Source organism: Malaclemys terrapin, chromosome 17 (assembly GCF_027887155.1).
Source record: "Malaclemys terrapin pileata isolate rMalTer1 chromosome 17, rMalTer1.hap1, whole genome shotgun sequence".
NCBI classification, from domain to species: domain Eukaryota; kingdom Metazoa; phylum Chordata; order Testudines; family Emydidae; genus Malaclemys; species Malaclemys terrapin.
Genome location: NC_071521.1, coordinates 7,545,080 through 7,570,168, shown reverse-complemented (window position 1 = coordinate 7,570,168; position 25,089 = coordinate 7,545,080). Strand labels below are relative to the sequence as shown.

Here is a 25,089-nt window from a genome sequence, read left to right as displayed (position 1 = left end):
ACCTAGACCCTGCGTACCATTCACTTTCAGAGACTTAGGCGGCTTAAGTCAATTTTGAAAATGAGACTTAATGAAGACGCCCTAAGCCAACGGGAGAGAGCTCTCCTGTCGGCGTAGTTAATCCACCTCCCCTGGGGAGAGTAGCTAGGTTGATGGAACAATTCTTCTATCAACCTAGTGCTGTCCACACCGAGGCTGAGGTTGGCTGAAATATATTGCTCAGGGGGGTGGATTTTTCACAGCCCCTGAGTGATAGCTGGGTCAATCTCTTTTTTTTAGTGTGTACCTGGCCTTAGGCTATCTCTACACTGTTACAGGGACACAACTATGGGACTGCTGCTGTGCCTCTGTATCGCTGTAGTGTGGACCCTTGCTACAGTGAAGGGAAGGGTTTTTCCACTGCTGTAATTAATCCACGTCTACAAGAGGCAGTAGCTAAGTCAAGCGAAGAATTTTTCCATTGACCTTGTGGTGTTTACACTGGGATTTAGGTCTGCTAACTATGTCCTTTAGGGGTGTGAATTTTTCATGTCCCCTGAGCAAGACAACTATGTTAACCTAAGTTTTAGGTGTAGACCAGCCCTTAGGGTTTGCAATGCTGAGCAGAGCTACTTCTCAATACCTTTAAAAATCTGAGCCTTAATAATGAATACCTGTAAAGTCCTTTGCAATTCCTGGGTATTAGGCACTCTGTAAGTGTGTGTCTGAGGCAACAAAGAAAGGTCTCTCCCTTCCTATGTAGACAAAGTGTGTATGCCTATATATATGTGTGTGTGTGTTTCTATCTTGCTGTGTAGAAAGAAGAGTATTTTCACCAATTTTATATTGGTCTCAATACTTTGGATCTAAGAATTTTATATATATTGTTTCTAGGGCTGTCGATTAATCGCAGTTACCTCACGCGATTAACTAAAAAAATTAATCGTGATTAATTGCACTTTTAATCGCACTGTTAAACAACAGAATACCAATTGAAATGTATTAAATATTTGTGGATGTTTTTCTATATTTTCAAATATATTGATTTCAATTGCAACACAGAATGCAAAGGGTACAGTGCTCCCTTTATATTATTATTTTTTATTACAAATATTTGCACTGTAAAAATGATAAACAAAAGAAATAGTATTTTTCAATTCACCTTATACAAGTACTGTAGTGCAACCTCTTTATCATGAAAGTACAGCTTACAACTGTAGATTTTTGTTTGTTTGTTACATAACTGCACTCAAAATAAAACAATGTCAAACTTTACAGCCTACAAGTCCACTCAGTCCTACTTCTTGTTCAGCCATTCACTCAGACGAACACGTTTGTTTACATTTGCAGGAGATAAATGCTTTCTGTTTATTATTTACCTGAAAGTGAGAACAGGCGATCGCATGGCACTTTTGTAACCGGCATTGCAAGTTATTTACATGCCAGATATGCTAAACATTCATATGTTCCTTCATGCTTCGACCACCATTCCAGAGGACATGCTTCCATGCTGATGATGCTTGTTTTTAAAAAATGCATTAATTAAATTTGTGACTCAACTCCTTGGGGGAGAATTGCATGTCTCCTGCTCTGTTTTACCCGTATTCTGCCACTTATTTCATGTCTCGGATGATGACTCAGCACATGTTCATTTTAAGAACACTTTCACTGCAGATCTGACAAAACGGAAAGAAGGTACCAATGTGAGATTTCTAAGGATAGCTACAGCACTTGACCCAAGGTTTAAGAATCTGAAGTGCTTTCCAAAATCTGAAAGGGACAAGGTGTTGGAACATGCTTTCAGAAGAGTTAAAAGAGCAACACTCCGATGCGGAAACTACAGAACCCGAACCAGTGTAAAAGAAAATCAACCTTCTGTGAGTGGCATCTGACTCAGATGATGAAAATGAACACGCATCAGTCAGCGCCGCTTTGGATCATTATTGAGAAGAACACGTCATTGGCATCGATGCATGTCCTCTGGACTGGTGGTTGAAGCATGAAGGGACATGAATCTTTAGTGCATCTGGCACATAAATTTCTTGCGATGCCGGCTACAACAGTGCCATGCGAATGCCTTTTCCCACTTTCAGGTGACATTGTAAACAAGAAGTGGGCAGCATTATCTCCTGCAAAAGTACTCAAACTTGTTTGAGTGATTGGCTGAACAAGAAATGGGACTGAGTGGACTTGTAGGCTCTAACGTTTTACATTGTTTTATTTTTGAATGCAGTTATTTTTTGTACATAATTCTACATTTGTAAATTCAACTTTCATGATTAAGAGATTGTACTCCAGTCCTTGTATTAAGAGAATTGAAAAATACTATTTCTTTTGCTTTTTACAATGCAAATAGTTGTAATAAAAATAATAATATAAAGTGAGCACTGTACACTTTGTATTCTGTGTTGTAATGGAGATCAATATATTTGAAAATGTAGAAAATATCCCAAACTATTTAAATACATGGTATTCTTATTATTTAACAGTGCGATTAATCATGAGATTATTTTTTTAATCACGTGATTAATTGCAATTAATTTTTTTAACCGCTTGACAGCCCTAATTGTTTCCCTTTTTGGGTGGTTTTGGCATTGCCATGACCTAGATCAGAGACATTCCTCCACTCCCACCCTCTCCAAAATCAATTAGTCAATTTCTTATTTGTTTGTAATCTCTGACACCAATGGAAAGTGCATGGGGTATGGCAATATACCTGTGTTGAAATTTAAATGAATTCAGGTCCCTCATATGCTTGCAATCCTGAGTCTCCTGAACAGGAAAAGAATGAGGGGGGGGGTGTAGAGGGGTGCTGCTGTTAAATCCCCCCCCTCCTCCCAAGGAAAATCCTCTTTGCCTTTAAAATACTGGGCCAGGGCTTGCCTCAAATTTTCTGCAGAGGGACCTTCCCACATTCAGCCTCACTCCCTTTTGTCTGCTTTCCTCAGCTCCCCCTCCCCCCCCAGTACCAAATCTGACCCCTCCTCCTTTTGCATCTGGCTGCATTTTTGATCCTGCTGCTTTACCTCCCCCCTCCCCATTCCCTTCTCCGTGTCTAGTTAAATTTCCCCCGCCTTTGTTGATGTCACATCCTGTTTCAAACATCCATCCCTGCTAGTAGCCCCTGCCTTCCAATTCTTTTCCTTTTTTTTTTTTTAATCCCTGTCCTCCCTCCATCAGCCCCCCTTTTCCAGGCAAACTTTTGGCAATTGCAGAGATAATCATTTCGTGCTCCGCTGAATTTCTCCTCGCCAATGTCTTTCGATCAGGGGAGCCATTAAATAATAATAATAATAAAACAAACAACAAAAGCCAGAGAGAGCCAGATCAGAGAGAAGAGGAGAAACGGGGCGCTCACTAAATATGCAAAGTGAAGGCTGTGCTAAGCAGATTTCTTGCATTGCCTTCTCGGGGTACTGAGAGAATCATAATTAAAAAAAAATCTAAGGACTCAAAAGCAAGCAAGGGAAGTCGGTGATCAACGCAGCAAAAGAAAATAACCCAGGAGGAGAGGGGGAAATCTGCATGCCAGGTACCTGGAACTGTGTGCAAGAGATGCAACCTACAAGCAAGCTTCTGGGTCTCTTCTTTCTTCTGCTGATGGGAACAGAACTCACTCAAGTAGGTTTCTCTCTCTCGCTCGCTCCAAACGCCATTTTCTACTAAAGCTGTAGAGCATAAAAGAAACTAGAGTAGGAAATTGCATCTTTCTGTCAATTTCACTCCCCCCCTCCCAACCCTCCCCCTTCCTTCTTTTTGGAACATGCAATAGATGTCATTCATCAAATTCCTCTCCTGCGATGCAGGCAAGCAGTGCGGGGGAGCGCAGGGCATAGGGAGAACCAGGGTGGAGGGATAAAGGTGTATGTGTGTCTGGGGAAGAGGTCGTACTTAAAGGGGGATTTTTTTTTAAGGTTGCCTTTGTGCCTTCAGATCTGCTGTAGTTTTTTATTGCAGCCAGATCTGGAATGGGGTAGGGTGGTTGAATTCAACTCTCCCTCCCCAATTAAAAGTTGAAATTCAGGTAAGGTGAAACTGGTGAGTCTGTAATGTGACTGCCTTTTGTTTCACGAGGGGAGGAAGGGAATTCATCATCTACCACAACATTTCATCACTGTGGGGCTTGAGTGTTATCCTGCTTTTTTAATTCCTCCTTCTTCTTTGAGAAGTCCTCAATTAAAGATGAGGTTGCTACCATCTCAATGCAATTCTCAGCTGGTAAAAGGACAGGAATTAGGGGGGTATGTGATAGCCTTAAAAATTCAATAGTATAAGTAGCTTGAAATGCACATTCTGTTATTTGTAAGCTAGGGGTTGGTCAGTCGGTCTGTCTACTTGTGTGAGTTCTATTTTCCCTTGTAAAATATGTAATTTCCACCTGCAATCACTTCTGTTTCATTCCCGCTCACCCCCTCCCCTGTATCTAGATAAACGACTGATGTGGTGCTCGCTTTCCTGATTTAGGGTGACATTTAAATGTCCCTCAGTGTTTCCAATTGTGGCATGCTTGGGGGCTGTTTCTTTCTTTGATTGCCTTTCTGTACTTCCAAGCCCACTTATTGTTGAGTTGGGGGGGGAGGTTGGTTTTTTTTTTTTTTTTTTTTTTTTTTTGTGGGAGTGGAAATAAAAGTCCATTCCACTTCTTTGAGAAACAAAGGTGGTTTTGCTTTTTCTTAATCAGGCAAAAAAGGAGCAAAAGTGATCACAAGGGGGATACTCTATGTGGCGCGGGGGTGTGTGTGATAATTGTAATGTTGCCTGTAAGCAATAAATAAATAGGAATGGACTCTCCCTTAGAGGCTGTCAGGTATGGAACCAATTAACAGCTGGACTCTCATTCTAGATATGTTTTTTTATTATTATTACACACACACATACACTAGCCTCTGAAGTCACTGTCCTGGGTACTGAAATTTAGTGGCTAAAGCATGTTTCACCTACAGAATATTTCTGAGCTGCTGCTGATAGGAAGAAATCTCCAAAGCAAAGTCTTAAAATGTTAGGACCAAGGGAGGGGCTTATTAAAAACAATTCCAAGTTGCCTGTAAAGTGGAAGGGCTGGGAAGGAATTAGAGCTAACGTGACTGACCAATGAAAATCTGTTGTGTGCATTGAGAGAGTAAATACCCCAGGGTATATACTCGCTCACATACACCCGCATGTGCCAAACTGGGCAAAGCAGGATGAAACGGACAAGAATTGCCCTGAAACAAACAAATAGTGCTCCCCGATGAAGCACCTGCCATCCTCCTTTGGCATGACAAACACCAGCGATCTTTTCTGCAAGCTTTTATCTTTCCTCCTCTCCCCCTTCTTGGTTGCCCCCAGGCGAGCATGAGAGTATCTGTTTCATGCGGAATTTGAATTTCTTGGCTGCATCAAACTCTTTCCCCCAGCTGCTTAATGGCTTCTTTCTCTCTTTCAGCACCCACCTTCTCTGCCTTGGCATTTTCCTGCAAGGACACCTTAGCAATTGCATCTCCTTGTGCTGGAGGCAGCTGCTGGTGTTGGCGGAGTATCAGATTCTGTTTTGCGGGTGTGTAAGAACTTTTGTCCCAACTTTAGTCTGGGGAAACTAAATCAGACCACTCCAGTGACAAGCTTTGGGCCAGAATAATCCCTGGCTGACTTCAGTGGAGCTATCCCAGAGCAGTATTTAGCCCACTGGTTTTAAATAAAAACATATAAACCTTGGCTAGATTTTTAGCAAGGTACCCTTCTTGCTTTCTTTCACTGTCTACCTTGCGCACCTGGAGCTGGCGACACTGATTTAGGCTCCTTTCTCTGAACCGCCTTCCTGTTCCATGGGAACGGACAGCTCTCCAGCGGAGCTGCAGCATTGTTCGGTTCTGCAGATCCGTTTCGGAGTTTTTGCATCTCATTTCTGTAGCACAGCTGCCAGATGCAATCCCCAAATAGGCCTTTCATCCCTGACGCCGCCCAGTTCCGTGCCTCCCACGTGTAATTTGGTGCCAAATTAACATCTCTATCACATGCACTGGAGTCACACTCTCATCCGCATTCCCCTACCCCCTCCAGAGAGCCCGATGGGGGGGTCATGGTTAAGGGAAGATTCATTTCTAATTAGGCAGCTTTCAGTGACAATGCAAAGGCAGTTGTCCTCCCCCCCGTTCCTCCGTTTAATAACATGAAGCATGCACATCAGCCCCCCAAATACTCCCCATAAGGGGTGCTAGCGCAGACTTTGCAATGGGAAGGTGGTGAGTACATTGCTTTTCTTTCAGGGAACAACTGCTGCTGCTCTGTGTACAGAAGGGTAACCATCTCCCGGTGGGAAGGGAGAGAGTTGTTTCCAACTAATCATATCTGAGCACCCTAAACGAGAGCTGAATTCTCAAGTAATCCCGGTCACAGCTGGCTTCTGAACAGGAGGGTTAGCTGAGCCCGAACCCTGAATTCTCTCCTGGAGCAGGCGGGACATTGCAAATGGACGCTGTGCATTAAATCCTGAAAAAGTAGCACATGCTTGGAATCAAGGCCTGACTAAAAGTTAATAGGAACCCAAGTCAAAATAACAGCAGTTGGCCAAACTTCTGCGTCACAGAGCCTTGCCATAGTTATAACTTCAGCTTGCCCTTTGATTCCCCACTTGTAGTTTTATCCCTTTAGACTTGCATGTTATTGTCTTTTTAATTTCAGAGTTATTTCCATATGGAAATATTCAGAATATTAGAGTCCGAGGGTTATATCCTTAAACTGCATTTCGCATTTTTACAGGTCAGTGATCCAAATCCAATTTGAATGGACTGGATTTTACAGCAGCTACTAAACAGTGCCTCTAGGGTTTAGGCAGGAGGGCAGTCACTGGTACCTGTTGCCATTGGCAGGCAAAACCCCAATTCTTCCATCTACATGCATGCAGGTTTAGCCAATGTTCTTCTGAGTTCAGAAAGAGTTTTCTTTCTTTGGCAGTTGAAACCCTAGAAAGATAAAGGGTTACATCCTCAGATGACTTCAATAAAGCGATGGCAATTTATACCCCCCGAGGATCTGCTTCAAAAGGTTTATTATATGTGGCTATAGATGCAGATTTAAATATAGCCCCTGATTCTTGCACTGGGGTAAATCAGGAGTAACTCCATCTAAACCAATGGAGTTAGATGAATGGAAAACAGGTGTCAGATCACAATCAGGATTACAGACTCTTCCCCACACCATCCCCAATCCTGGTTTATAATGTATTTAGTCTCTCTTAAAACAGGGCTGTTAACTTCACATTGAAGTACTTATGAAATTGCCATAGCTTTTTCCAGAAGTTTTGAGGGTACATAGAGATGTAAGAAACACTTTGATATTTATTTTAACCAATAATAATTCAATCCACAGAAGAAATATACATTCCCTGGGGCAGGGAAGTTATTAAATATTTAGGGCTCCCATTTAAGGGTCTAAAGGGAACTTTGCCACTGATTTTCAAAATAGCATATCTGGTTCATTAGTATACTCTTTTCATCCCTGGGTGCCCTGGCAAAAAAGTGTGCACTTCCAATGGATCTGTAAAACCCCATAATTGTGAGTGCAAATGCACTGTCTACCTATCAGTTTGCACCCCTTGCACAATTTTCCAGGTGTCCAAAGCCGGGGGTTCTCTGGTTCATTGACACTGGAGTCAAACAGGAATAACTTCATTTGAGTCAATGAAGTTACACTGCTGGTGCAAAAGTGAGAGGAGAATCAGGCGTGCATTTTTGGGATTACACCCGTTGCTTTGCAGTTGAAAATGTGGCTCTTAGATTTTGGAGCCAGAGAGCAGGGAAGGAGGATAGTACTTCTCTGACTCCCCCTGCACATTGATACCCACGCAGCTCAGTTCTAACTCACTTTAACGGCAGACCTTAGACTGTGCTAGTTTAGCTGTAGCTGTCGAGGTGATTTTCAAACATTCACACTGATTGCTAGGCTCCTTCATCCCCTATTATGGAGCCACATTGGTAGAATTAAGCTGCAAATCTGCAGCCTGTAACATGAGGCAGATGCCTCATTTCATAAACCAATTAGTGTCTCGTTTCGCTAACTTCAGCTTTCACCAATAAAAAAGACAGGTAATTGTCAGCCTTGGGTTATATTTATTACTCAAGTTATCAGTCCTTGTAATCAGTATTAGCATCACTTTGTAAAGTAATACAAAACTAATTACTATCTAACTGAATTAGGTAGATGAGGACTGTAAAACTGCATTGACAATGGAAGAAGCCAATTCTCAGTTATGAGTGATAAGCTGTGGCTTTTGCTTGCTATTATGAAACCATGAACCAAAGGGCCATAGCAATGCTGGAGACAAACACTAACATGGCTGTAGAGATGCAGACGCAGGGAAGGAAAGGAAAATGTTTCTTTTACGATTTGTTATTTAATAATTATTAAGCTAAGCTTTTCATGAGGCAAGTGGGGTGCACGAACCATTGTGAAAGGGAAGAAGTTTGCACTTTGTTTTTGCACACAACCTTTCATCTGAGGATCTCAGAGAGATCTGCAAATATCAATGACATTAAGTATCATTACTCTTGAAGGAAGTGGGTTTTTTTACACACGGGTAAACTGAGCCACAGAGAGGCCATGATGAGTCCCAGGTAGCACAGCAAGTCGGTGACAAAGCTGGGAATAGTGATTTCTAATCTCTTACATGCTTTAACTATTAGACCTCCCTTTCCTCTCAGAGCAGAGTCCAGGAGTGCTGACTACCAGTCTCCTGCATCTTCTCACTACTAAACTTCACTCCCCTTTCAGCACTGGAAGTAGAACTCAGGAGTCCTGACTCTCAATCCCTCCTGCTCTACTTAGTAGACAATATTCTAAATCTAGTGAGATCACAAGAGACCTTGTGGGAAGGACAAGAGCAGGGAGATTAAAGCAGGTGCTTTGCCAGACGTCAGTACTAATTATGATAGTATAAAGCAATTGACACACACAACAATGGGATATACTTATTTATTCATATAAAAAGACTTTCTGCACAGTAATTCCAAACCGACCTATGGAACTATTTCCCCATCCACACCCCAGTAATTGACCTTAAGGAAACATGCTCGTAAAAGATATGCTGATAATTGCTCCTAATACAAACCTCATGTATTGAAATTATTGCAAAACTCCCATTAACTGTAAGGCTGTTGTACCGGGCTCGCAGACTTCTGACACATAGTGGCATTTGCTATGAGATTGTAGGTTTAGTGTCAAGAGCAGCTTTAGCTAAACACAGATTGAGTACAAAGCAAAGATCTGTAAAGGGGGATTATTCTGTTCAAATGTAATACTGTGAGCATGATCCTTCTGCTGCAAAATTCAGGGCCTTCTGTACTGTGTGTAGAGAGTAAAACTCACACAGCACTTACCATGTGCAAGGAATTGTCCCATGTTCTGAGCTAGAATTTAACATCCTCATGACTACTGTGCAGCATGCTGTGCCTCGCCCCAGAAGTGGCTGCATTTCAGTGCTGCTCTATGTGTCTAGAGCCAGTCAGGCATACCTTATGCAAAACTCCCACTGAAATCAATGGGAGTTTAGTGGGGGTAAGCTCTGCTGAATGAGGGCCGTGGTTTGTGCAGAACATTGGGATCTTTCAGGACAGGGAGGTGCAGTGTAAGTATAAAACCGGAGGCTCTGTTATAGGTGAAAGGAAGCTAGTAACATTTCTATTGCTTCAGTGCAGTCCTGCTCTATTGAGGCGTTCCTAGTGCTATGAAAGCTCTTAGGCCCAGCTCCTCAAAGGTACTGAGGGGTCTAACGCCCATTGATCCCCTAACTACCTTCTGGGGATCTGGGCTCTACTGACTTCAGCTGTGGGACACAAAGACAGCAGAGTGAGGCCACGAACTTTGTATTGCTTTCGGTGCTCAAGGACTATGGAGGAAATAATGCTCCTTGCTCGCTGTCAATTCCCCCATCCCCCAGTTCCTGGAGTCTCTTCTCAGTTTATTCACCTCCCTTGCATTCTAATGGGGCCATGCACAGGGGTCACAGAAGCAGGAGGGGGTACTCTCACTGCCACAGCCAAGGAGGAGGGGGAGCTGTAGGGGAGCACTGCTCTCCCACTCCTGGATGGAAGTGGGGGAGCTCCCTTCTGCTATTAGCCACTAAGTGGGGCGTTGTGGTCCCTTTCCTGTGACTCCCAGCCCTGGTTATACACCACTATTGAGGGGAGAAGCACAGAATGCCCCCTTCTGTTTCCATTATGCCCCCTTCTGTCCCCACTGCCTCAAGAGGCTCACAACCCAGAGGGAATCTGGGAGAACTGAGCGGAAACTTTGCAAAAATATTCTTTCTAATAGTAACTCTGCTGCCCAAGCCCCCACCCCACGTGCACGTGTGTCTCTGGCTATCCACACACGGGTGGACATTGATGTACAATATACTGCCATGTACTTATCACATTAGAGAGGTGCCCAGACCTGAACATCTCACCCATGGAAGGGTTTGAATCCAGACCAAGGTCCAGGGCCAGAGCTGTACTTTGCAAGCGGTCCCTGTCTGTGTCATAGATGGAACCAAAGCCCCACAGGCAAAGAGTCCCTGAAGCCTGATCTGCATTAGAATGTTGTCCTTTGCATCTGTCTAGACCGTCTGTAGTACACTATTATGCACCCACGTGCCCAGTGCAGTCCAGTCTGTTTAATGTGAACATCGGCTTCCCACTGCATTTTCCCCATTAGCTGGGGTTTCCCAAAGCAGAGGCCGGTCCACCTGACTTCCAGTTCTCAAAGCCTCCTTGTGAACTTTCTGCACCGACAGCTAGACAGTGTCACTTTAAAAGCAAATGACAACTCCTGTGATAAATGACACTAAGGGACAGATCTTTTTCTCCGTTCCCCAGACCCAGAGGCACTGCTCACAGTGCAAGTAGTGTGCGGGTGTGTTGCCCAAAGACTGGGGGAGAGGCAAGTGGTGTGGAAACACACACAGGCTGTGTGGTCCCTACTGTGCCACAGAACACAGAGCTTGGGATTCCCCAGCTTGCAGGAAGTTGATTGGGGTGGGAAGGGAGGGACACATGGGCGTAATGCTGATGGATCTATTGCTACATGAACCCATCAGACACTGCTCCTCAGAGGGGCATCACTGTAGCCCCGCGGCACCACAGAATGACTTGGCTGCTGCTCAGTGGTCTAGGAGTATAAGGCCTGGGCTACACTAGTGGCGGGGGGTTCGAACTAAGATACGCAACTTCAGCTGCGCTATTCGCGTAGCTGAAGTATCTTAGTTCGACTTACCTGGCCATCCTGACGGCGGCGAGTCGACCGCTGCGGCTCCCCCGTTGACTCCGCTTACTCCTCCTGCCGAGGTGGAGTACCGGCGTCGATTCGGGGATCGATTTATCGCGTCTAGATGAGGCGCAATAAATTGATCCCCGATACATCGAACACTACCTGCCGATCCGGCGGGTAGTATAGACGTATCCTAAGATTCATTCTCCCAGCCTCAGTAGGCTACCCGGACACCCAGCCTGATTACTCTGGGCTGTGCTGTTTGGACAGGATTTGCCTTATGGGGCAAGTTCTTCCCGGTGCACGAGGCCTATATGCACCTCGTAAGCCTCATTTTGAGGAACTGAATGAGATTTAAATGGTGTGTATGTCTCATGCTGGCCCTTTGCACAGCGGTGAATTTCACCTTAGGGTTATGTGGAGCAGGCAGGAGGAATCATTCTCAGGTTTCTCCCTTCCAAAGGAGCATTGATGTGGGATGTCACAGAGCTTTTCCAGAGCACAGCTGCCACCCATTGCCATCCTGGTTTTGGTGCTCATCCAAGAACTCTACAAAACATGCCTCAAAGAGATGTTTAGTTCAAACAAGGGAGTCCTGTGGCCTGTGTTATACAGGAGGTGAGACCGATCACAATGGTCCTTACAATCTATGAATCTATAGGGCATTATCACTGCTGACCTCAACCCCGCCTCCATATCTGCCCCTGCATTTATGTGCATGCACTTGTTTGTGAACGCAAGGAAGCATGAAAATAGCATGTGAAAATAACAGTTGCGCTTGCCAGTCACGCAGTTGCTGAATTGGCACATTCCTCTGCCATTGACATAAATACATGTTAGGCTCTGGATGTGTAACTGACACAGCTTGGGACACCGAGAACCTTCCCTGATAAAAGGATGAGCCTGTATCTCTTAAGCTAAAGAACAGAGCTAAAAATCCCTCTGAATCAATAGGAGTCTTTCTACTGTGGTCAACAGGACTTGGCTAGGACCCCAAGTCTCCACCTGTGGCAACTTCATAACCTCTTACGTGGGTGGACCATCCATTAGAGGGAGACAAAGATCTATTTTATTAGCGTGTCATGCATAAATACAGACACAAATTTATTGACCACATTTGAGAATGCTGGCCTCTCAGGTCAATATTGCAGTCAGCTGGGTTCATTGTACATTATGCATGCACAACAACTTTTTCATTAGTGAAATTTTCCATTAAGCAGTTTGCTATTAAGTGGAATCCATTCTATACCATATATTTTTATATCTTTCCTGCCTCATTCTTTATTATTAAGGATATATGCATGCAAATGAGATCTTTTGTTCCCTAACGGTTCATCTTTCCCTGCTGCTTATTATCTCATTACAGCAGTAATTCACTCATTGAGACATCAGAATTGGCTGCTCTGGAAATGATTGATGTCATGGAGACATCAGGTGTAGAATACACAACGGGAACAGATAATCTCAGGGCTTGTCTATACTTACCGCGCTGGTTCGGCGGCAGGCAATCGAACTTCTGGGTTCGATTTATCGCGTCTAGTCTGGACGCGATAAATCGAACTCAGAAGTGCTCCCCGTCGACTCCGGTAATCCTGCTCGCCGCGAGGAGTACGCGGAGTCGACGGGGGAGCCTGCCTGCCGCGTCTGGACGGCGGTAAGTTCGAACTAAGGTATGTCGACTTCAGCTACGTTATTCACGTAGCTGAAGTTGCGTACCTTAGTTCGATTTGGGGGTTTAGTGTAGACCAAGCCTCAGAGACATAAGGAGCCTCTATTCAAGCCAGATAACCTGTGTGATAAACAAGGAAGCAGTCAGAAGAGAGGTGATCTGAGATGTTGAGGCAAACCTGAGACTAAGAGAGGTTTTGTCAAAAATTCGAAGAAGTGCCAGTTTCTCTTTAAGGGCCAGATCCTGCTTTGCACTGGAAAGCTTCCCTAAGAGGATGGTGTCAGGTTGAAAACAACGGGCCTGATTCTTCTTGCACTTACACCACTGTATCTCCATTGACCTCAGTGGCATTACTCCTGATTTACTTTAGTGTAAGTGAATGTCGGTTCAGGCCCAATGTATTTAAACATATGTCCTTGATGTCCTCGTGGCTTTTTTTTACTATCACCTTTTAGACCATGACAGTTGAAAGAACCTGCCGCTAATGTCCACTTGAGCAGTAACAACGAGGGTTTTATTTTTGCATTTCACTTAGCTTGGGCAAGGTCAATACACTGGTCATTTTCACTTCCTGGGGCTCAGGTCTTAGCATAAAGCTGCAGTGTTGGGGTTTCTAACCTTGCGTGCCAATATTTAAATCTGAACCAAAAAAAAAAAACCCAAATAAAAAACCTCGTCTCACTTAATAATTGCCATTTAAAAATAGAATAGAGACGTTACCATTGATCATGGATTTTGCAAAGCCTCCATTTGGGGCTGGAATTGGTGTATCTGTGTGTGCCCCTTTCCGCTACATCCAGGTGGGACTGACTGTTTGGAGAAAGTGCTGTGGCGATTTGTTGAGCTATAAATAATGGAATTAGGGTCTGATACGGAAGGCTCCAATCCAGGAATCTGGAAAGACAGTAAATGCATCAAGTCATTGAAATGTCCGTGATGATTTCAGAGAGTCATTGTTCTCTGGATGTCCGGGCATAACTCCCCTTATGTTAACGGGCTCTTGAAAGAAGAGAATAGATACTCTGGAGCATATGGGAGCAAAGGAGCCTAAAAATTCAAATGGGTTTATTCTTCCCTTGATTATCCTATGCATGGCCACTTCCTCAGCTGTTGTAAATCAATGTAAGCAGTACAGCTATGCTGATTTACACCAGCTGAGGATCTGGCCCATAATTTTCATAAAGGGAAGATGGTTAGAATAGGGATCTAGGAGAGGGAATAGATTGGGAGCCCAGACTATGGGAGTCTGTGTCTTTAAGCACCTCAGGTCCCCATGCCTCATTTGCTCTATCTGTGAAATAAGTCTAATAAGTCCTACCTCCCAGAGGCCCTGATCCTGCGCCATTAAAGTAGAGCTTTGCCATTGGCTTCCACAAGAGTAGGGTCAAGCCCAAAGGTGTTACAAAACTTAACAGTTGGAAAGCATTTTTCAATCCTTGGAGGAATGGTTCTGTATAGTACTATTACCACTACTGAATACCAATCAAAGTACCTATGTGTACTGAAGGGGAATGAATCTTTATACCTGCCTGGTGGAATAAAAGCTACAAAATGCATTTTTGTTATAGTTTTTAAAGAATAAAGTATGTTAAAAATACTATGTGGGTAGAAGGTGAAAGGCTAAAAAAGATGATAATTTCTTTATGCTTCTGAACTAATTCTTCTTCTATATATTTGTTGAAGACTAGCATGAGAGGTGTGCTTTAGGTCATACCCTGTTTCCAAATGAGCATTGAAATGATATAAATACTGCACTGGTAGGTGTCGTACAGGATCAGGTGCTCAGATACTGTGGTGATGAGCACAGTATAAGAACCTGAACAGACTAGAATAGAACAGAAGGATGTGATTTCCTTTAAGAGCTTTCTGCAGATGGAGTTTTACCTTAGACATAAGCATTCACTGCTACCATCCTGGTAAGAACGCGAGGACAGATTTTGATCTCAGTGACACCAATGTAAATCTGAGTTGTTCCAATGAGGCCACACATTTACATCTAATTATTCGTTGGATATTTGCACTGAGGGAAAAATATTCTACCATCCACCAGTACTTGTGCCAGCCTTCCATGGGAATTAATGAATCATGGGAATTCAGTATAGGAAATATCAGTAGGATTGGACACAAGGGTTTGGGATAATTCCCCCTCCCTCCCTTAGTAAAGGTCTTCTAATGGCAGCGGCCCCGCAATATGAGCAACCCTGTCATGACAAGCCATGGTGTGCACACGCAGGGCCATAGCCTCATTTTAATTCAGTTCGTACTTGGGCAAAGTGCCATCAAAGTCAATTAGAGAAACGAGGTGGGTGAGGTACTATCTTGTATTGGACCAGCTTCCGTTGGAGAGAGACAAGCTTTTGAGCTTACACAGAGCTCTTCTTTTGAAGAAGAATGTATTTTACCTCGTCCAACTTGTCTCTCCAATATCCTGGGAGTAATGTGGCTACAACAACACTGCGCGCATCACATCGATTACGGTTTTGCCTCTGTTGAGGACTGAGTGACAAATGAGCAATGAGCTCGGGATTTGGTGCGGTAAAAGAGGTCAAGAGTGACAGAGAAACTTGAGTTAGTTTCAGGCTTGCCAGGGTTATTGGGTCTGACCCAAAGCATAGTGGGAATTTTTTCATTGGATATGGCCCATCATGAACGACAATGACACGCTCCTACCCTGAGAGAGTCCTACTAGCTGTGGGAAGAGAATCATGTTTAAACTCTTTCAATCTGCAGCCATTGGGTGTATCCAGAGATTGAACCCAATCGTGCTCCAATCCCACTGAAAGCTCCCACTGCCGTCAAAGGGAGAGGCGGCAGGCCTGGAGTCCACAATTTCACATGGCCTCGCCTCTCTCCTCTTAGGGGGGTCTTGTGAAACGTCTGCTCTGTTTCTTAAAACTCCCCTGATCTCATTGAAGGGCAAGTCCTGCTTCTGCTCCCCTGCCCACAGCAAGAGTAGTGGGGATCCTGGAAGGGTCCAAAGTTAGGGCTAGGGTTATGGTTAGAGGTGGTGGGATTGTGCACATGCGTAGACCAGCTCTGTGAGGGATGCTTCTGCAAACATGGCTCAGGGCAAGGTAGAGGCACCTCACTGTCTGTACCTCTTTTGAGACTTTGATCCAGCACCAGTGAAGTCAATGGGAGTTTTTCCAGTCAGCTAATAGGAGCAGGTTGCAGGCAGGGTAGAGGTTACTACCATGAAATAGATCCTTTTAGCAGCCTGGGGGAGGAATCTAAATGCACACTCAATGGGGTTCTCCTGGGCAAAGCCCCCATATTCAACCCTGGCTGATCCCCATCACTGGTGGTTTTTAAGAACCAGTTGGACGAACACCTGTCAGGAATGGTCTAGTCCAGGGGTTGGCAACCTTTGGAAACCTGGGACTGCAAACTGTGGCCAGTGGGAGCTGCAATCGGCCGAACCTGTGGACGTGGCAGGTAAACAAATTGGCCCGGCCCGCCAGGTGCTTACCCTAGCGAGCGCGTACCAAAGGTTGCAGACCCCTGGTCTAGTCTTACTTGGTCCTGCCTCAGTGCAGCGGGCTGGATTAGATGACTTCTCAAGGTCCCTTCCAGCCCAACATTTCTAGGATTCTATGCATATGGGACAGGTTATCCCATTATGGGAAGGATGGAAATATGGTCCGGTGATTAGGACACTAGTCTGCAACTCAGAAGATCTGCCTCGGTCCCCTGCTCTGTGTGACATTAGCCTGTGTGCCTCAGTTCCCCTTCTTTGAAACCGTGATACGGCACTGCCGTACCTCACAGGATATATCCATTAAATATTGTGAGGTGCTCAGATATGACAGTAACAGGGGGCTGATAAGAATGATAGATAGTGAATCTGTGAATGATTAGTTAGCTAAAAAGTTACGTAGCAGCAAGTTATTCCTACTTCCAGAAACAGATCCTTGTTTTCGCCAGTAAATCTGACCTGTGAGATACCAAAAATTTGGATGACATCACCAAACTTTCTCTGTTGGTCTATATTTCATTGCCAATGTCTGCTCTTACACTGACAAAGGCAGACTGGGAGTTGTCTCTTAACAAATCCATTTCAGAGCTATTTAGAAATTCCCTAGGGGGGCAAGGAGTTATCAAAGAGGACTGGGAGTAGGATGATTCATTGCGCCACTGTATTTATTATCATTGATCCACTGTATTATAAAGCATCTTTTCGAAGGGGTACTTGCAATACCAATCTACGCTAGAAGGTGGCACTCGAATCCAACAATTGCAGAGGCTCTCTGGCAGCAGAGTTGCATAATATGCATGTCAGTCACTGTTTTGCAATTGCACTTCAGCAAGAAATTAGACCTTTTTGCAAATACAAAGTTAAACATCTTTAAATCCCCTCCACACACAAAAAAAGGTGAAAACCAGTGTTGCAGTAATAAAACGTATGCATTGCAGATCCTTGAAAGAAGTTAGACAATTGCATATAACTCTCCATCTTACCTTAATTGTTTTGCTGTTTCAAATCTTGAGAGGAGGAAAGAGTTTGTATTATTATTATTATTATTATTTTAAATGCTGTGATTACTTCTTGTTCCTCTTGAAATCTCAGGAAGCAGTGGGATAAGCCTCTGATTCCCCCGAGGCCGCCTTTATTACTGTGGAGCAAGAGATGTGATTTTTATTCTTTAGGGAATCCTGCACATGACCAGAGGATTAATTTTGTAATCTCTCTTCTGCATGTGGTATTTAAATGTTAACCTAGAAAAAGATAAGATGGACTTGTGAATTTCGATCAGAGGAACGCTTCCTTTCTGAAGTCATTGGGAAAGTTATATAAGCCCCTTAAGGAATTTTTTTTAAATCTTGAATGAGAACTGTTTCCTTATGGAGAAGCCGCTTTCAGTGAAAATGTTTTGACAAAGCCATCAGCACAGTTTGCAATGAAATGGCCATGCGGCTTCCTACTTACAGTTTGGTTCACTGCAGCGCAAGCAATTGCAATATGAGATTTGTCTGAAAAAGAAACCAAGAAGCCAGATCCTCTGCTGGTGTAAACCAGTGGAGCTCCACTGACTTCAGTGATTTGCACCAGATGAGGATCTGGCGCGATGTGTATAATATGATTTAACCTGCCAACTTTTGGCTGATCAGGGTTTTTTGACGGAGGCTGCAAAATCTCCTTTAAACAGAAACTTAGCTGCAGCTCAGCGATGTAAAAACTGATGCCTCTCCTTCATTATTTAGGTCTGAAGTCCCAGAGGTCACATCTGGGGGCATGTAGTGATCCACTCATTTGTTCTAGATCATACAACCCCCGGACTAATGGGACAGACGTGATCTGAAATGCGTGACCTTTGACCACTCCCCAGCTGTTACAGAAAGCTGAGGGGGGAGGCTGAGATGCTTTTGTTCCTCCATTGGACTGTTGTATCTAGTGGTCTGTCTCATCTTATATTTAGACTGTCATCTCTTTGGGGCAGTGACGGTCTTTTTGTGACGTATTTGTGCAATGACTAACACAATCCTTGACGGGGGAGCTATTGTAACACAACTAATGATGATTAAAACTGAGGTACCTTACTCACCACCCATGGGAGACATTAGATTTGCTGGGGCTAAGGTAGAGAGGGAAGTTCATTTCCTCAGTGCTGGAGAACATCTCTCCCAAACTTAAGACAATGAAACAGACATGTTCAGAATGTAGCAAGCTCCCCATTCAGACATGGAGGATCGTCTCTCTCCAGTTGATGCCCCTAATTTGCCACCCCATGAATCACAGCTCCTCCTTGGAAGATGCTTGTTCTCCATCACATCTTCCACCTTCTGCCATCCTGCTGTCTTGACCTTTCTATAGAGAATCAGGGAAGGCTCTTTGAAGTCTGCCACTGCCGGATTATTCTCCATTAGGGTGGGGTTGGGCTTCCTTTGGAACTGGAGCAACTAAAGGTTAAGGAAGGAGAGGTCTACCTGGTGTGAATAAGATTTTGATTCCACTACCTGGTTGCGGGCAGGGCTATAAACGAGGCAAGGAAATATGAGGGACTTTTCTATTTAATTTGTTTACATTTGCCAGCCAGGGCAGGTGGAGGAAGAGCCACCATCTTAGGCTTAGATTGCCTCTGACCCTCAGCACTCCCATCCTATGTCTACACTGCGATAAAAAACTTGGGGCAGCGAGTCTCAGGCTCCAGCCCAAGCCCAAATGTCCACAGTGCTATTTTACAGCCTCGCAGCCCGAGATGTGTGAGGCGGGCCAGCTGCGGCTGTGCCACGGGTCTTTTATCGCAGTGCAGATAGACCCTAAGTGACAGTGGCTCAGAACATCACACAACAGCTGGGTCAGAGAAGAGAGAAAGTGACAAGAATAACAAAGCCGCAGATCCCCCACTTTGACTGTCTGGCCATCGCATGTAAGGCTGGGTCAATGGAAAACACACCATCTTGCAGAAAAGTAGGTAGCTACGAGTGGCATTAGCCTCTCTTATGGGGGATGGGGAAGAGCTCCAGTTAAAATGAGAGCAGATGGAGTGCCGTGCGAACAGGACAGTTAATACCTGGGGAAGGTAACCAGAGTGTCTGAAGAAGAGCTCTGTGAAGCTGGAAAGCTTGTCCTTTCCGCTAGCCGAAGTTGGTCCAATAAAGCCGTGGTTTTCAAATGTTTTAGGCTGTGTATCCCTTTCCAAATAACGTAATCTACCCCATGCCCCCATCTGAGATAGGGTCAGAATATACCGATGAAAACAGGGAAAAAGACGGTCTGTCCGGGGTAACACGATGTGTTGTCTGCCAGGACAGGATTTTTCTCGCATGCCCCTAGCGTACAGGTACCCCAGTTTGATATAGCCTCACCCACCTCGTCCCTCTCATATCCTGGGCCCAACATGGTACAACAATAGTGCAGACAATTATTGTCTGGCTTCAGAACTGTACAAGGAAAAATAGGGTGCAGGCAGGCAGAGAGCCCACTGCTCGGATTATAATCCAGTTTCTCATCCTCCTTATTTTCTTTCCAACTAATTGTTTGGGTTCTTCCTAATATTTGTGAATGCAGCTGCTTCTCTCTCTCGCCAACAGAGGCTGGTAAAAGAGAGGTTTGTGCCACACTTTAGCTCCCTGGCAGCTCCCCTGACTAACCAACCCTTCCTGGGGTTCACCGACGCCTCAGACCCCGGCCTGGGTGTGGTGCTGATGCAAACTGATACTCAAGGGGGAGAGACACCCCCTTGTGTACTTACCCACCTGGCCACGGTGATATGTAAGTCCAAAAAGGCTGGGCCTGTCTGTGCGAACGGCGGCCAGGGGGAGCTAAAGAGAAGCAAAAGGAGAGGGAAACTAAAAAAAAAATCCCCCCCCCCCCCTTCTCCAGCAGTTTGACATCAGAGCGCGTTTTATTTCCCCACTAGCCGCTGGTCTCCTCCCCCCGCCCCAATCCATTTCATCCCGCCCCAGCGTCAGTTTCAGGCATGTGCATTGCACGTCCCAGGGAGACGCGGGGTTTTGGAGAACGGTCTCCTTCCACATTGACAAAAAGCCCCCCAGCACCCCTCCCTCTCCCCTCCCCTCCTCCTCCCCCCTCCCCACCAAAATCCCCCTTGCAATCCGCCCCGAGCGGCTGGCCGCTGCGATCCGCCCCCCGGCTGGTTTGCAAAGCTGCGCGCCCCGGGAAGGTGGCTAGGTGGGTGTCCGGGAGCCAGGCAGAGGAGACACCCCGGCGGGAGCGAGCCGAGATGTCTAGGAAGCGCTCGGCCGGCGGGGCGGTGCAGCGGGGGGCGGTGAGCCGCGGGCAGCCCCGAGCCGGTTCGGAATGAAGGGTGGCTGGAGCCGAGCCCCGCCGAGATGTCGGTGCCTTTACTCAAGATTGGAGTCGTCCTGAGCACCATGGCCATGATCACCAACTGGATGTCGCAGACGCTGCCGTCCCTGGTGGGGCTGAACACCACCAAGTTAACCGCAGCCTCGGGGGGCACCTTGGACAGGAGCACGGGGGTAAGTGTCGGGGAGGCTGGGGTGCAAGGCACGTCTGTGCACTTCGTGTGTGTGTCGGGGGCTGGTGTGCAGAGAATGTGCCCTTCGTGTGTGTGTGTGCCGGGGGGCTGGTGTGCAGGGCACGTCTGTGCACTTCGTGTGTGTGTCGGGGGCTGGTGTGCAGAGAATGTGCCCTTCGTGTGTGTGTGCTGGGGGGCTGGTGTGCAGGGCATGTCTGTGCACTTCGTGTGTGTGTCGGGGGGCTGGTGTGCAAGGCACATCTGTGCACTTTGTGTGTGTGCCGGAGGGCTGGTGTGCAGGGCACATCTGTGCACTTTGTGTGTGTGCCGGAGGGCTGGTGTGCAGGGCACATCTGTGCACTTTGTGTGTGTGTCGGGGGGCTGGTGTGCAGAGAATGTCTATGCACTTTGTGTGTGTGCCGGGGGAGCTGGTGTGTTCCCTGGTGGGGCTGAAGACCACCAAGTTAACCGCAGCCTCGGGGGCACCTTGGACAGGAGCATGGGGGTAAGTGTCGGGGGGCTGGTGTGCTGGGCACGTCTATGCACTTTGTGTGTGTGTCGGAGGGGCTGGTGTGCAGGGCATATCTATGCACCTTGTGTGTGTGTCAGGGTGGGGGGTGAGGCCTGGAAGCACAGATCCTTAATTTGCAGGAGGGGCACAAAGTTTGCTCTGGATCGGGGCTAGATGCTGCTGGCCCTTGTCTCCTGTGCCAGGCGCGTTTCTGTTAGCTGAGGTGAGGGTAGCGCGGCTGATCACTGTCATGGTTGGTTTGGCTGGCTTGGCTTTGTTTTGTAAAGTCGAAAGGTCTGGCCTGATCGTCCGAGTCCAGGGAAGCGAAGTGGGTGGCAGAGGCCAGTCATTGGGGTGGGGAGGGAAGGGAATAGCTCCGCTCCCAGCTTTGGTTGGCTGTGTCCTGCACCTGTGCCGGGAAACTGACTGGGAGAGGGTGCGTGTGTGTGTTTAAATGCTGTCCTTAGAGGTTTCCCAAGGGCAGCTCTCTCATCTTGTAGAGCCTCAGGAATGGGCCGGGTGGAAAATCCCAGGGGTTTCTTTTTAGGGGGGCGGTGGCTGTGTGTTGGGGGGGATGGGGAGGAGATGAAGATGTTTTGCAGTTGTGCTGGCAGAGGATTTGGTCTTAGAAAATCTAATTGTGCCATAGTGACTTGTCCCATTCCCTTCCCCCACCTCCTCCTCCTCTCTCTCTTTCATGTGACTGGGTGTTTCTGGGTTAATCCAGGAATCTTTTGGTTTCTCATTAAATAGGTTGTCAAGATGGAGCTATTGAGAATTGAGCTACAGCCTTCATTTGCATAGCAGTGGGGCGAGATTGCCATAGTTAGAAGAAGGGCACGGTAAAGGCACATTCCCAGCATGACGGATTGCTTGGAAGGAAAGGCACAGAGCTTGTGCGTCCTGCCACTCCTCTCCTTGCAAAGCTGCCTTTGTGTGTTGGCAGCGCAGCTAAGGTGCCCCTCTTAGACCGCTGTCCTGTTACATAACAACCTGTTAGCTAGGAGTCTGGAGAGCATCCTGTGAGTGGAAAGTGGGTGTCTTGGGGAGGGGTTGGGAGTGAGGCTGGCTTCCCCTTTATATTTCCCTGACTGAAAAAATTTCAAAAGTTCCTGTGTCATGACATTTCCATATAGCTTGCTGTCAGGTGTAAGACCCACAAGAACGGATGCACTCAGATGCCTGGAATCAATAGTCATTATCAGGATGGAAAATGCATCAGGGAAGTTGCAAGTGCATTTTAGTCGTGCCTTATGGTGCCCCTTGTCTTTTCTGAAAGGATACTATAAACTGGATTCTTATTTATTGGAAATGGCTGAGTATAACAATCCTTCTTTCTTCCCTTAGCAGGAAAGAATTGACACCTCTCACCTCCAGGCTGTATGCTTCTGTCTTAAAAAAATTAGCATTTTGCAGCCTCACTGTTTCAAGATGAAGAGTATTTGATATAGTGTCTCTGTTAATTGTGAGTGGATTTGGCAGTTTGTTCCCTGTTACAAGAATGTGATGTGACCCAAAATCATTTTAGCTGTAGTTTGTCTGTCTATCTATCCCCATACACTCCGTCCGTTGATCTATCTATCTATCTATCTATCTATCTATCTATGTGGCTGTTTGCAAGGTTATTTATTGCATATTTAAGCACTAAACCAGCATCTTTCCTTCTAGCTGGTGAAATACTGGTCCCTTCAAAATGATCAGAGACGGTGATTAAATAATGTATTTTGCAAAATGTTGTGTGATTAAAGGGAAATGAAGGTCAGAGATCCTGCAGGGGCTGGGGAATGTGTTTAGCTTCATTGCTGGACTCCCTTTCCACATATGCATTATGGAAGCCCAGATCCTAGTGCTGATTACATCTTCAAGGTTGTATTCCTCGTTAGCTGGTGTGCTGTCTCACGGCTATTCTGGGCTATTTCTCCTCCTTGGATTAACAGAACAGTTTAAGAAATATTGCAGTGCTCCTGAAAATCTCCTGGGACACTTTGAATAGCGGAGCGGGGAAAACCAGTAAAAATGCTGGTTGCCTTTTCCTCATAAGAGCTAATTCCTGTTTCAGGACCTTGGAGAGCTCTGTAGATTCCCATTGATTGCTGCTCTGTTCCTGGAGTCAGGAGAACACTGACTAGTACATCAGGATGCACTTCATTCTCTGTGTGTCAAGGAGAAATTGAGTGTGTGTCTTAATAATAGCATGGCATCAAGTTTCACACAGGCTGGGTGTGCATCAGAACTCACTTGAACTAATGATGCCAACCGACCCTACTACCCCTTGATTTTCCATCCCACATATCCCCAATCTTCCCCATTGTGTCCATATTATCTGCTTCAACTCTTGCTCTCCTTTTCATGCCATCAAACTCTTTGTTTACCTGTCCCCAATCCATATTTTTGCATTAAAAATGCATCCTATCCTTCATATTTACTGGGCCCTTGGAGGAACCTTTCCTTTATTTATTCCATGGTTCCATTATGTTTCTATGTTGCTCTATTGCTGCTTGTTAAAAAAAAATGTTTTTGGTTGCACTGAATACTTCCCATACATCCATTTCCCTACACTCTCGCTATCCCTCTAAGTGTCCCTCGTCTTACTTAACCCGCCCCCTTTTCCATGTATCGCTTAGGTGTTGCCTACCAACCCAGAGGAAAGCTGGCAGGTCTACAGCTCTGCCCAAGACAGCGAGGGACGGTGTATATGCACAGTGGTGGCTCCCCAACAGACGATGTGCTCACGTGATGCCAGGACAAAGCAGCTGAGACAGCTCTTAGAAAAGGTAATGGGATGAACCATCCTGTGGGAAGGAGGGAGGATGGTCTGGTAGTTAAGGCAGGTGGGATTCAAGAGATCTGGCTGCAATTCATGGTTCTGCTGTGGACTCCTTGAGCAATTCCTTCTGTGCCTCATTTCCCCATCTGTAAAATGGGGATGACGACAATACCTGCCTACCTCACAAGGTGGGAGGATCAATTCATTCATGTTTGTAAGGTGCTTTGATGTTATGGCTATGAAGTATAAGTATCTAGATAGAGGAAGGTTTGTGAAAGCCTTTGTGAAATGTAATAAGATCAAAGATACATGATGTTGCCTATGTAATTCAGTCGGGGGAAAAATTCTGCAGTTGACTCTAATCACATTGGTTTTTATTGAATTAACACTTAAATATTTTCAAAGGGTGAGTCTCGAAAAGACAAGAGAGAAGCCCAATTAAAAATGAAGCCCAGGCCCTTTTAGCTGTATTGATATTAAAAAGGTTGGATAAAACAGCATGAGCCATCGACATCAAATAACATGGTCGTGAGGGCTTGTAGTTTTCTTCCTGACATTGACATTCGCATGGTTCGTTTTTAATAGTCTGCTGTCTGGAGAGATCAGAAGACACATCCCTGATATCAGGAAATTCTCTGGATAATGGATCCCATTGAAGAAACACCGTTTCTTGTGAAATAGTGCCATTCTTTTCTAAATCTAAGTAGACTCTTGTATTGGGGCATGTAATTATCCCTCGTGTCTAAATACTGTACTATGCCAGCATCTGAAGTATGTGACACAATAATTTTTATCCTGATACCTGGAGGAAATTGACGTGTTAGTCACTCAAAACATTCATAAACCTGCACTTAATGTGTTTTACTCTGCTCTGAGTACTATAAACTGACACATGAGGCATTTCTCCTTTGTTTGTAGCATAAGCTTCTGGCTTTTGTTTCCTCACATACTAAAGAGAACATGCCCAACAGAACAAAATCTGAAGTAGGAACAGGGG

The 25,089-nt window shown here is 45.5% G+C and overlaps 1 protein-coding gene across 3 annotated transcripts in view; it reads left to right on the top strand.

The window, feature by feature from the left end:
- The first annotated feature begins 3,097 nt into the window (after positions 1-3,097).
- Positions 3,098-25,089, top strand: part of OLFM1 (olfactomedin 1) — a 50,761-nt gene continuing 28,769 nt past the window's right edge. Inside the window, exons 1-2 of one of the 3 annotated variants that reach the window (XM_054007905.1) lie at positions 3,098-3,600; positions 23,950-24,099. In XM_054007905.1, the coding sequence (XP_053863880.1) occupies positions 3,505-3,600; positions 23,950-24,099 (246 nt within the window). In that variant the 5' untranslated portion in view covers positions 3,098-3,504. Of the gene's footprint in view, positions 3,601-20,357; positions 20,816-22,597; positions 22,791-23,949; positions 24,100-25,089 lie in introns of those variants that run through there. The other 2 variants (XM_054007904.1, XM_054007906.1) reach the window with 2 other exon arrangements.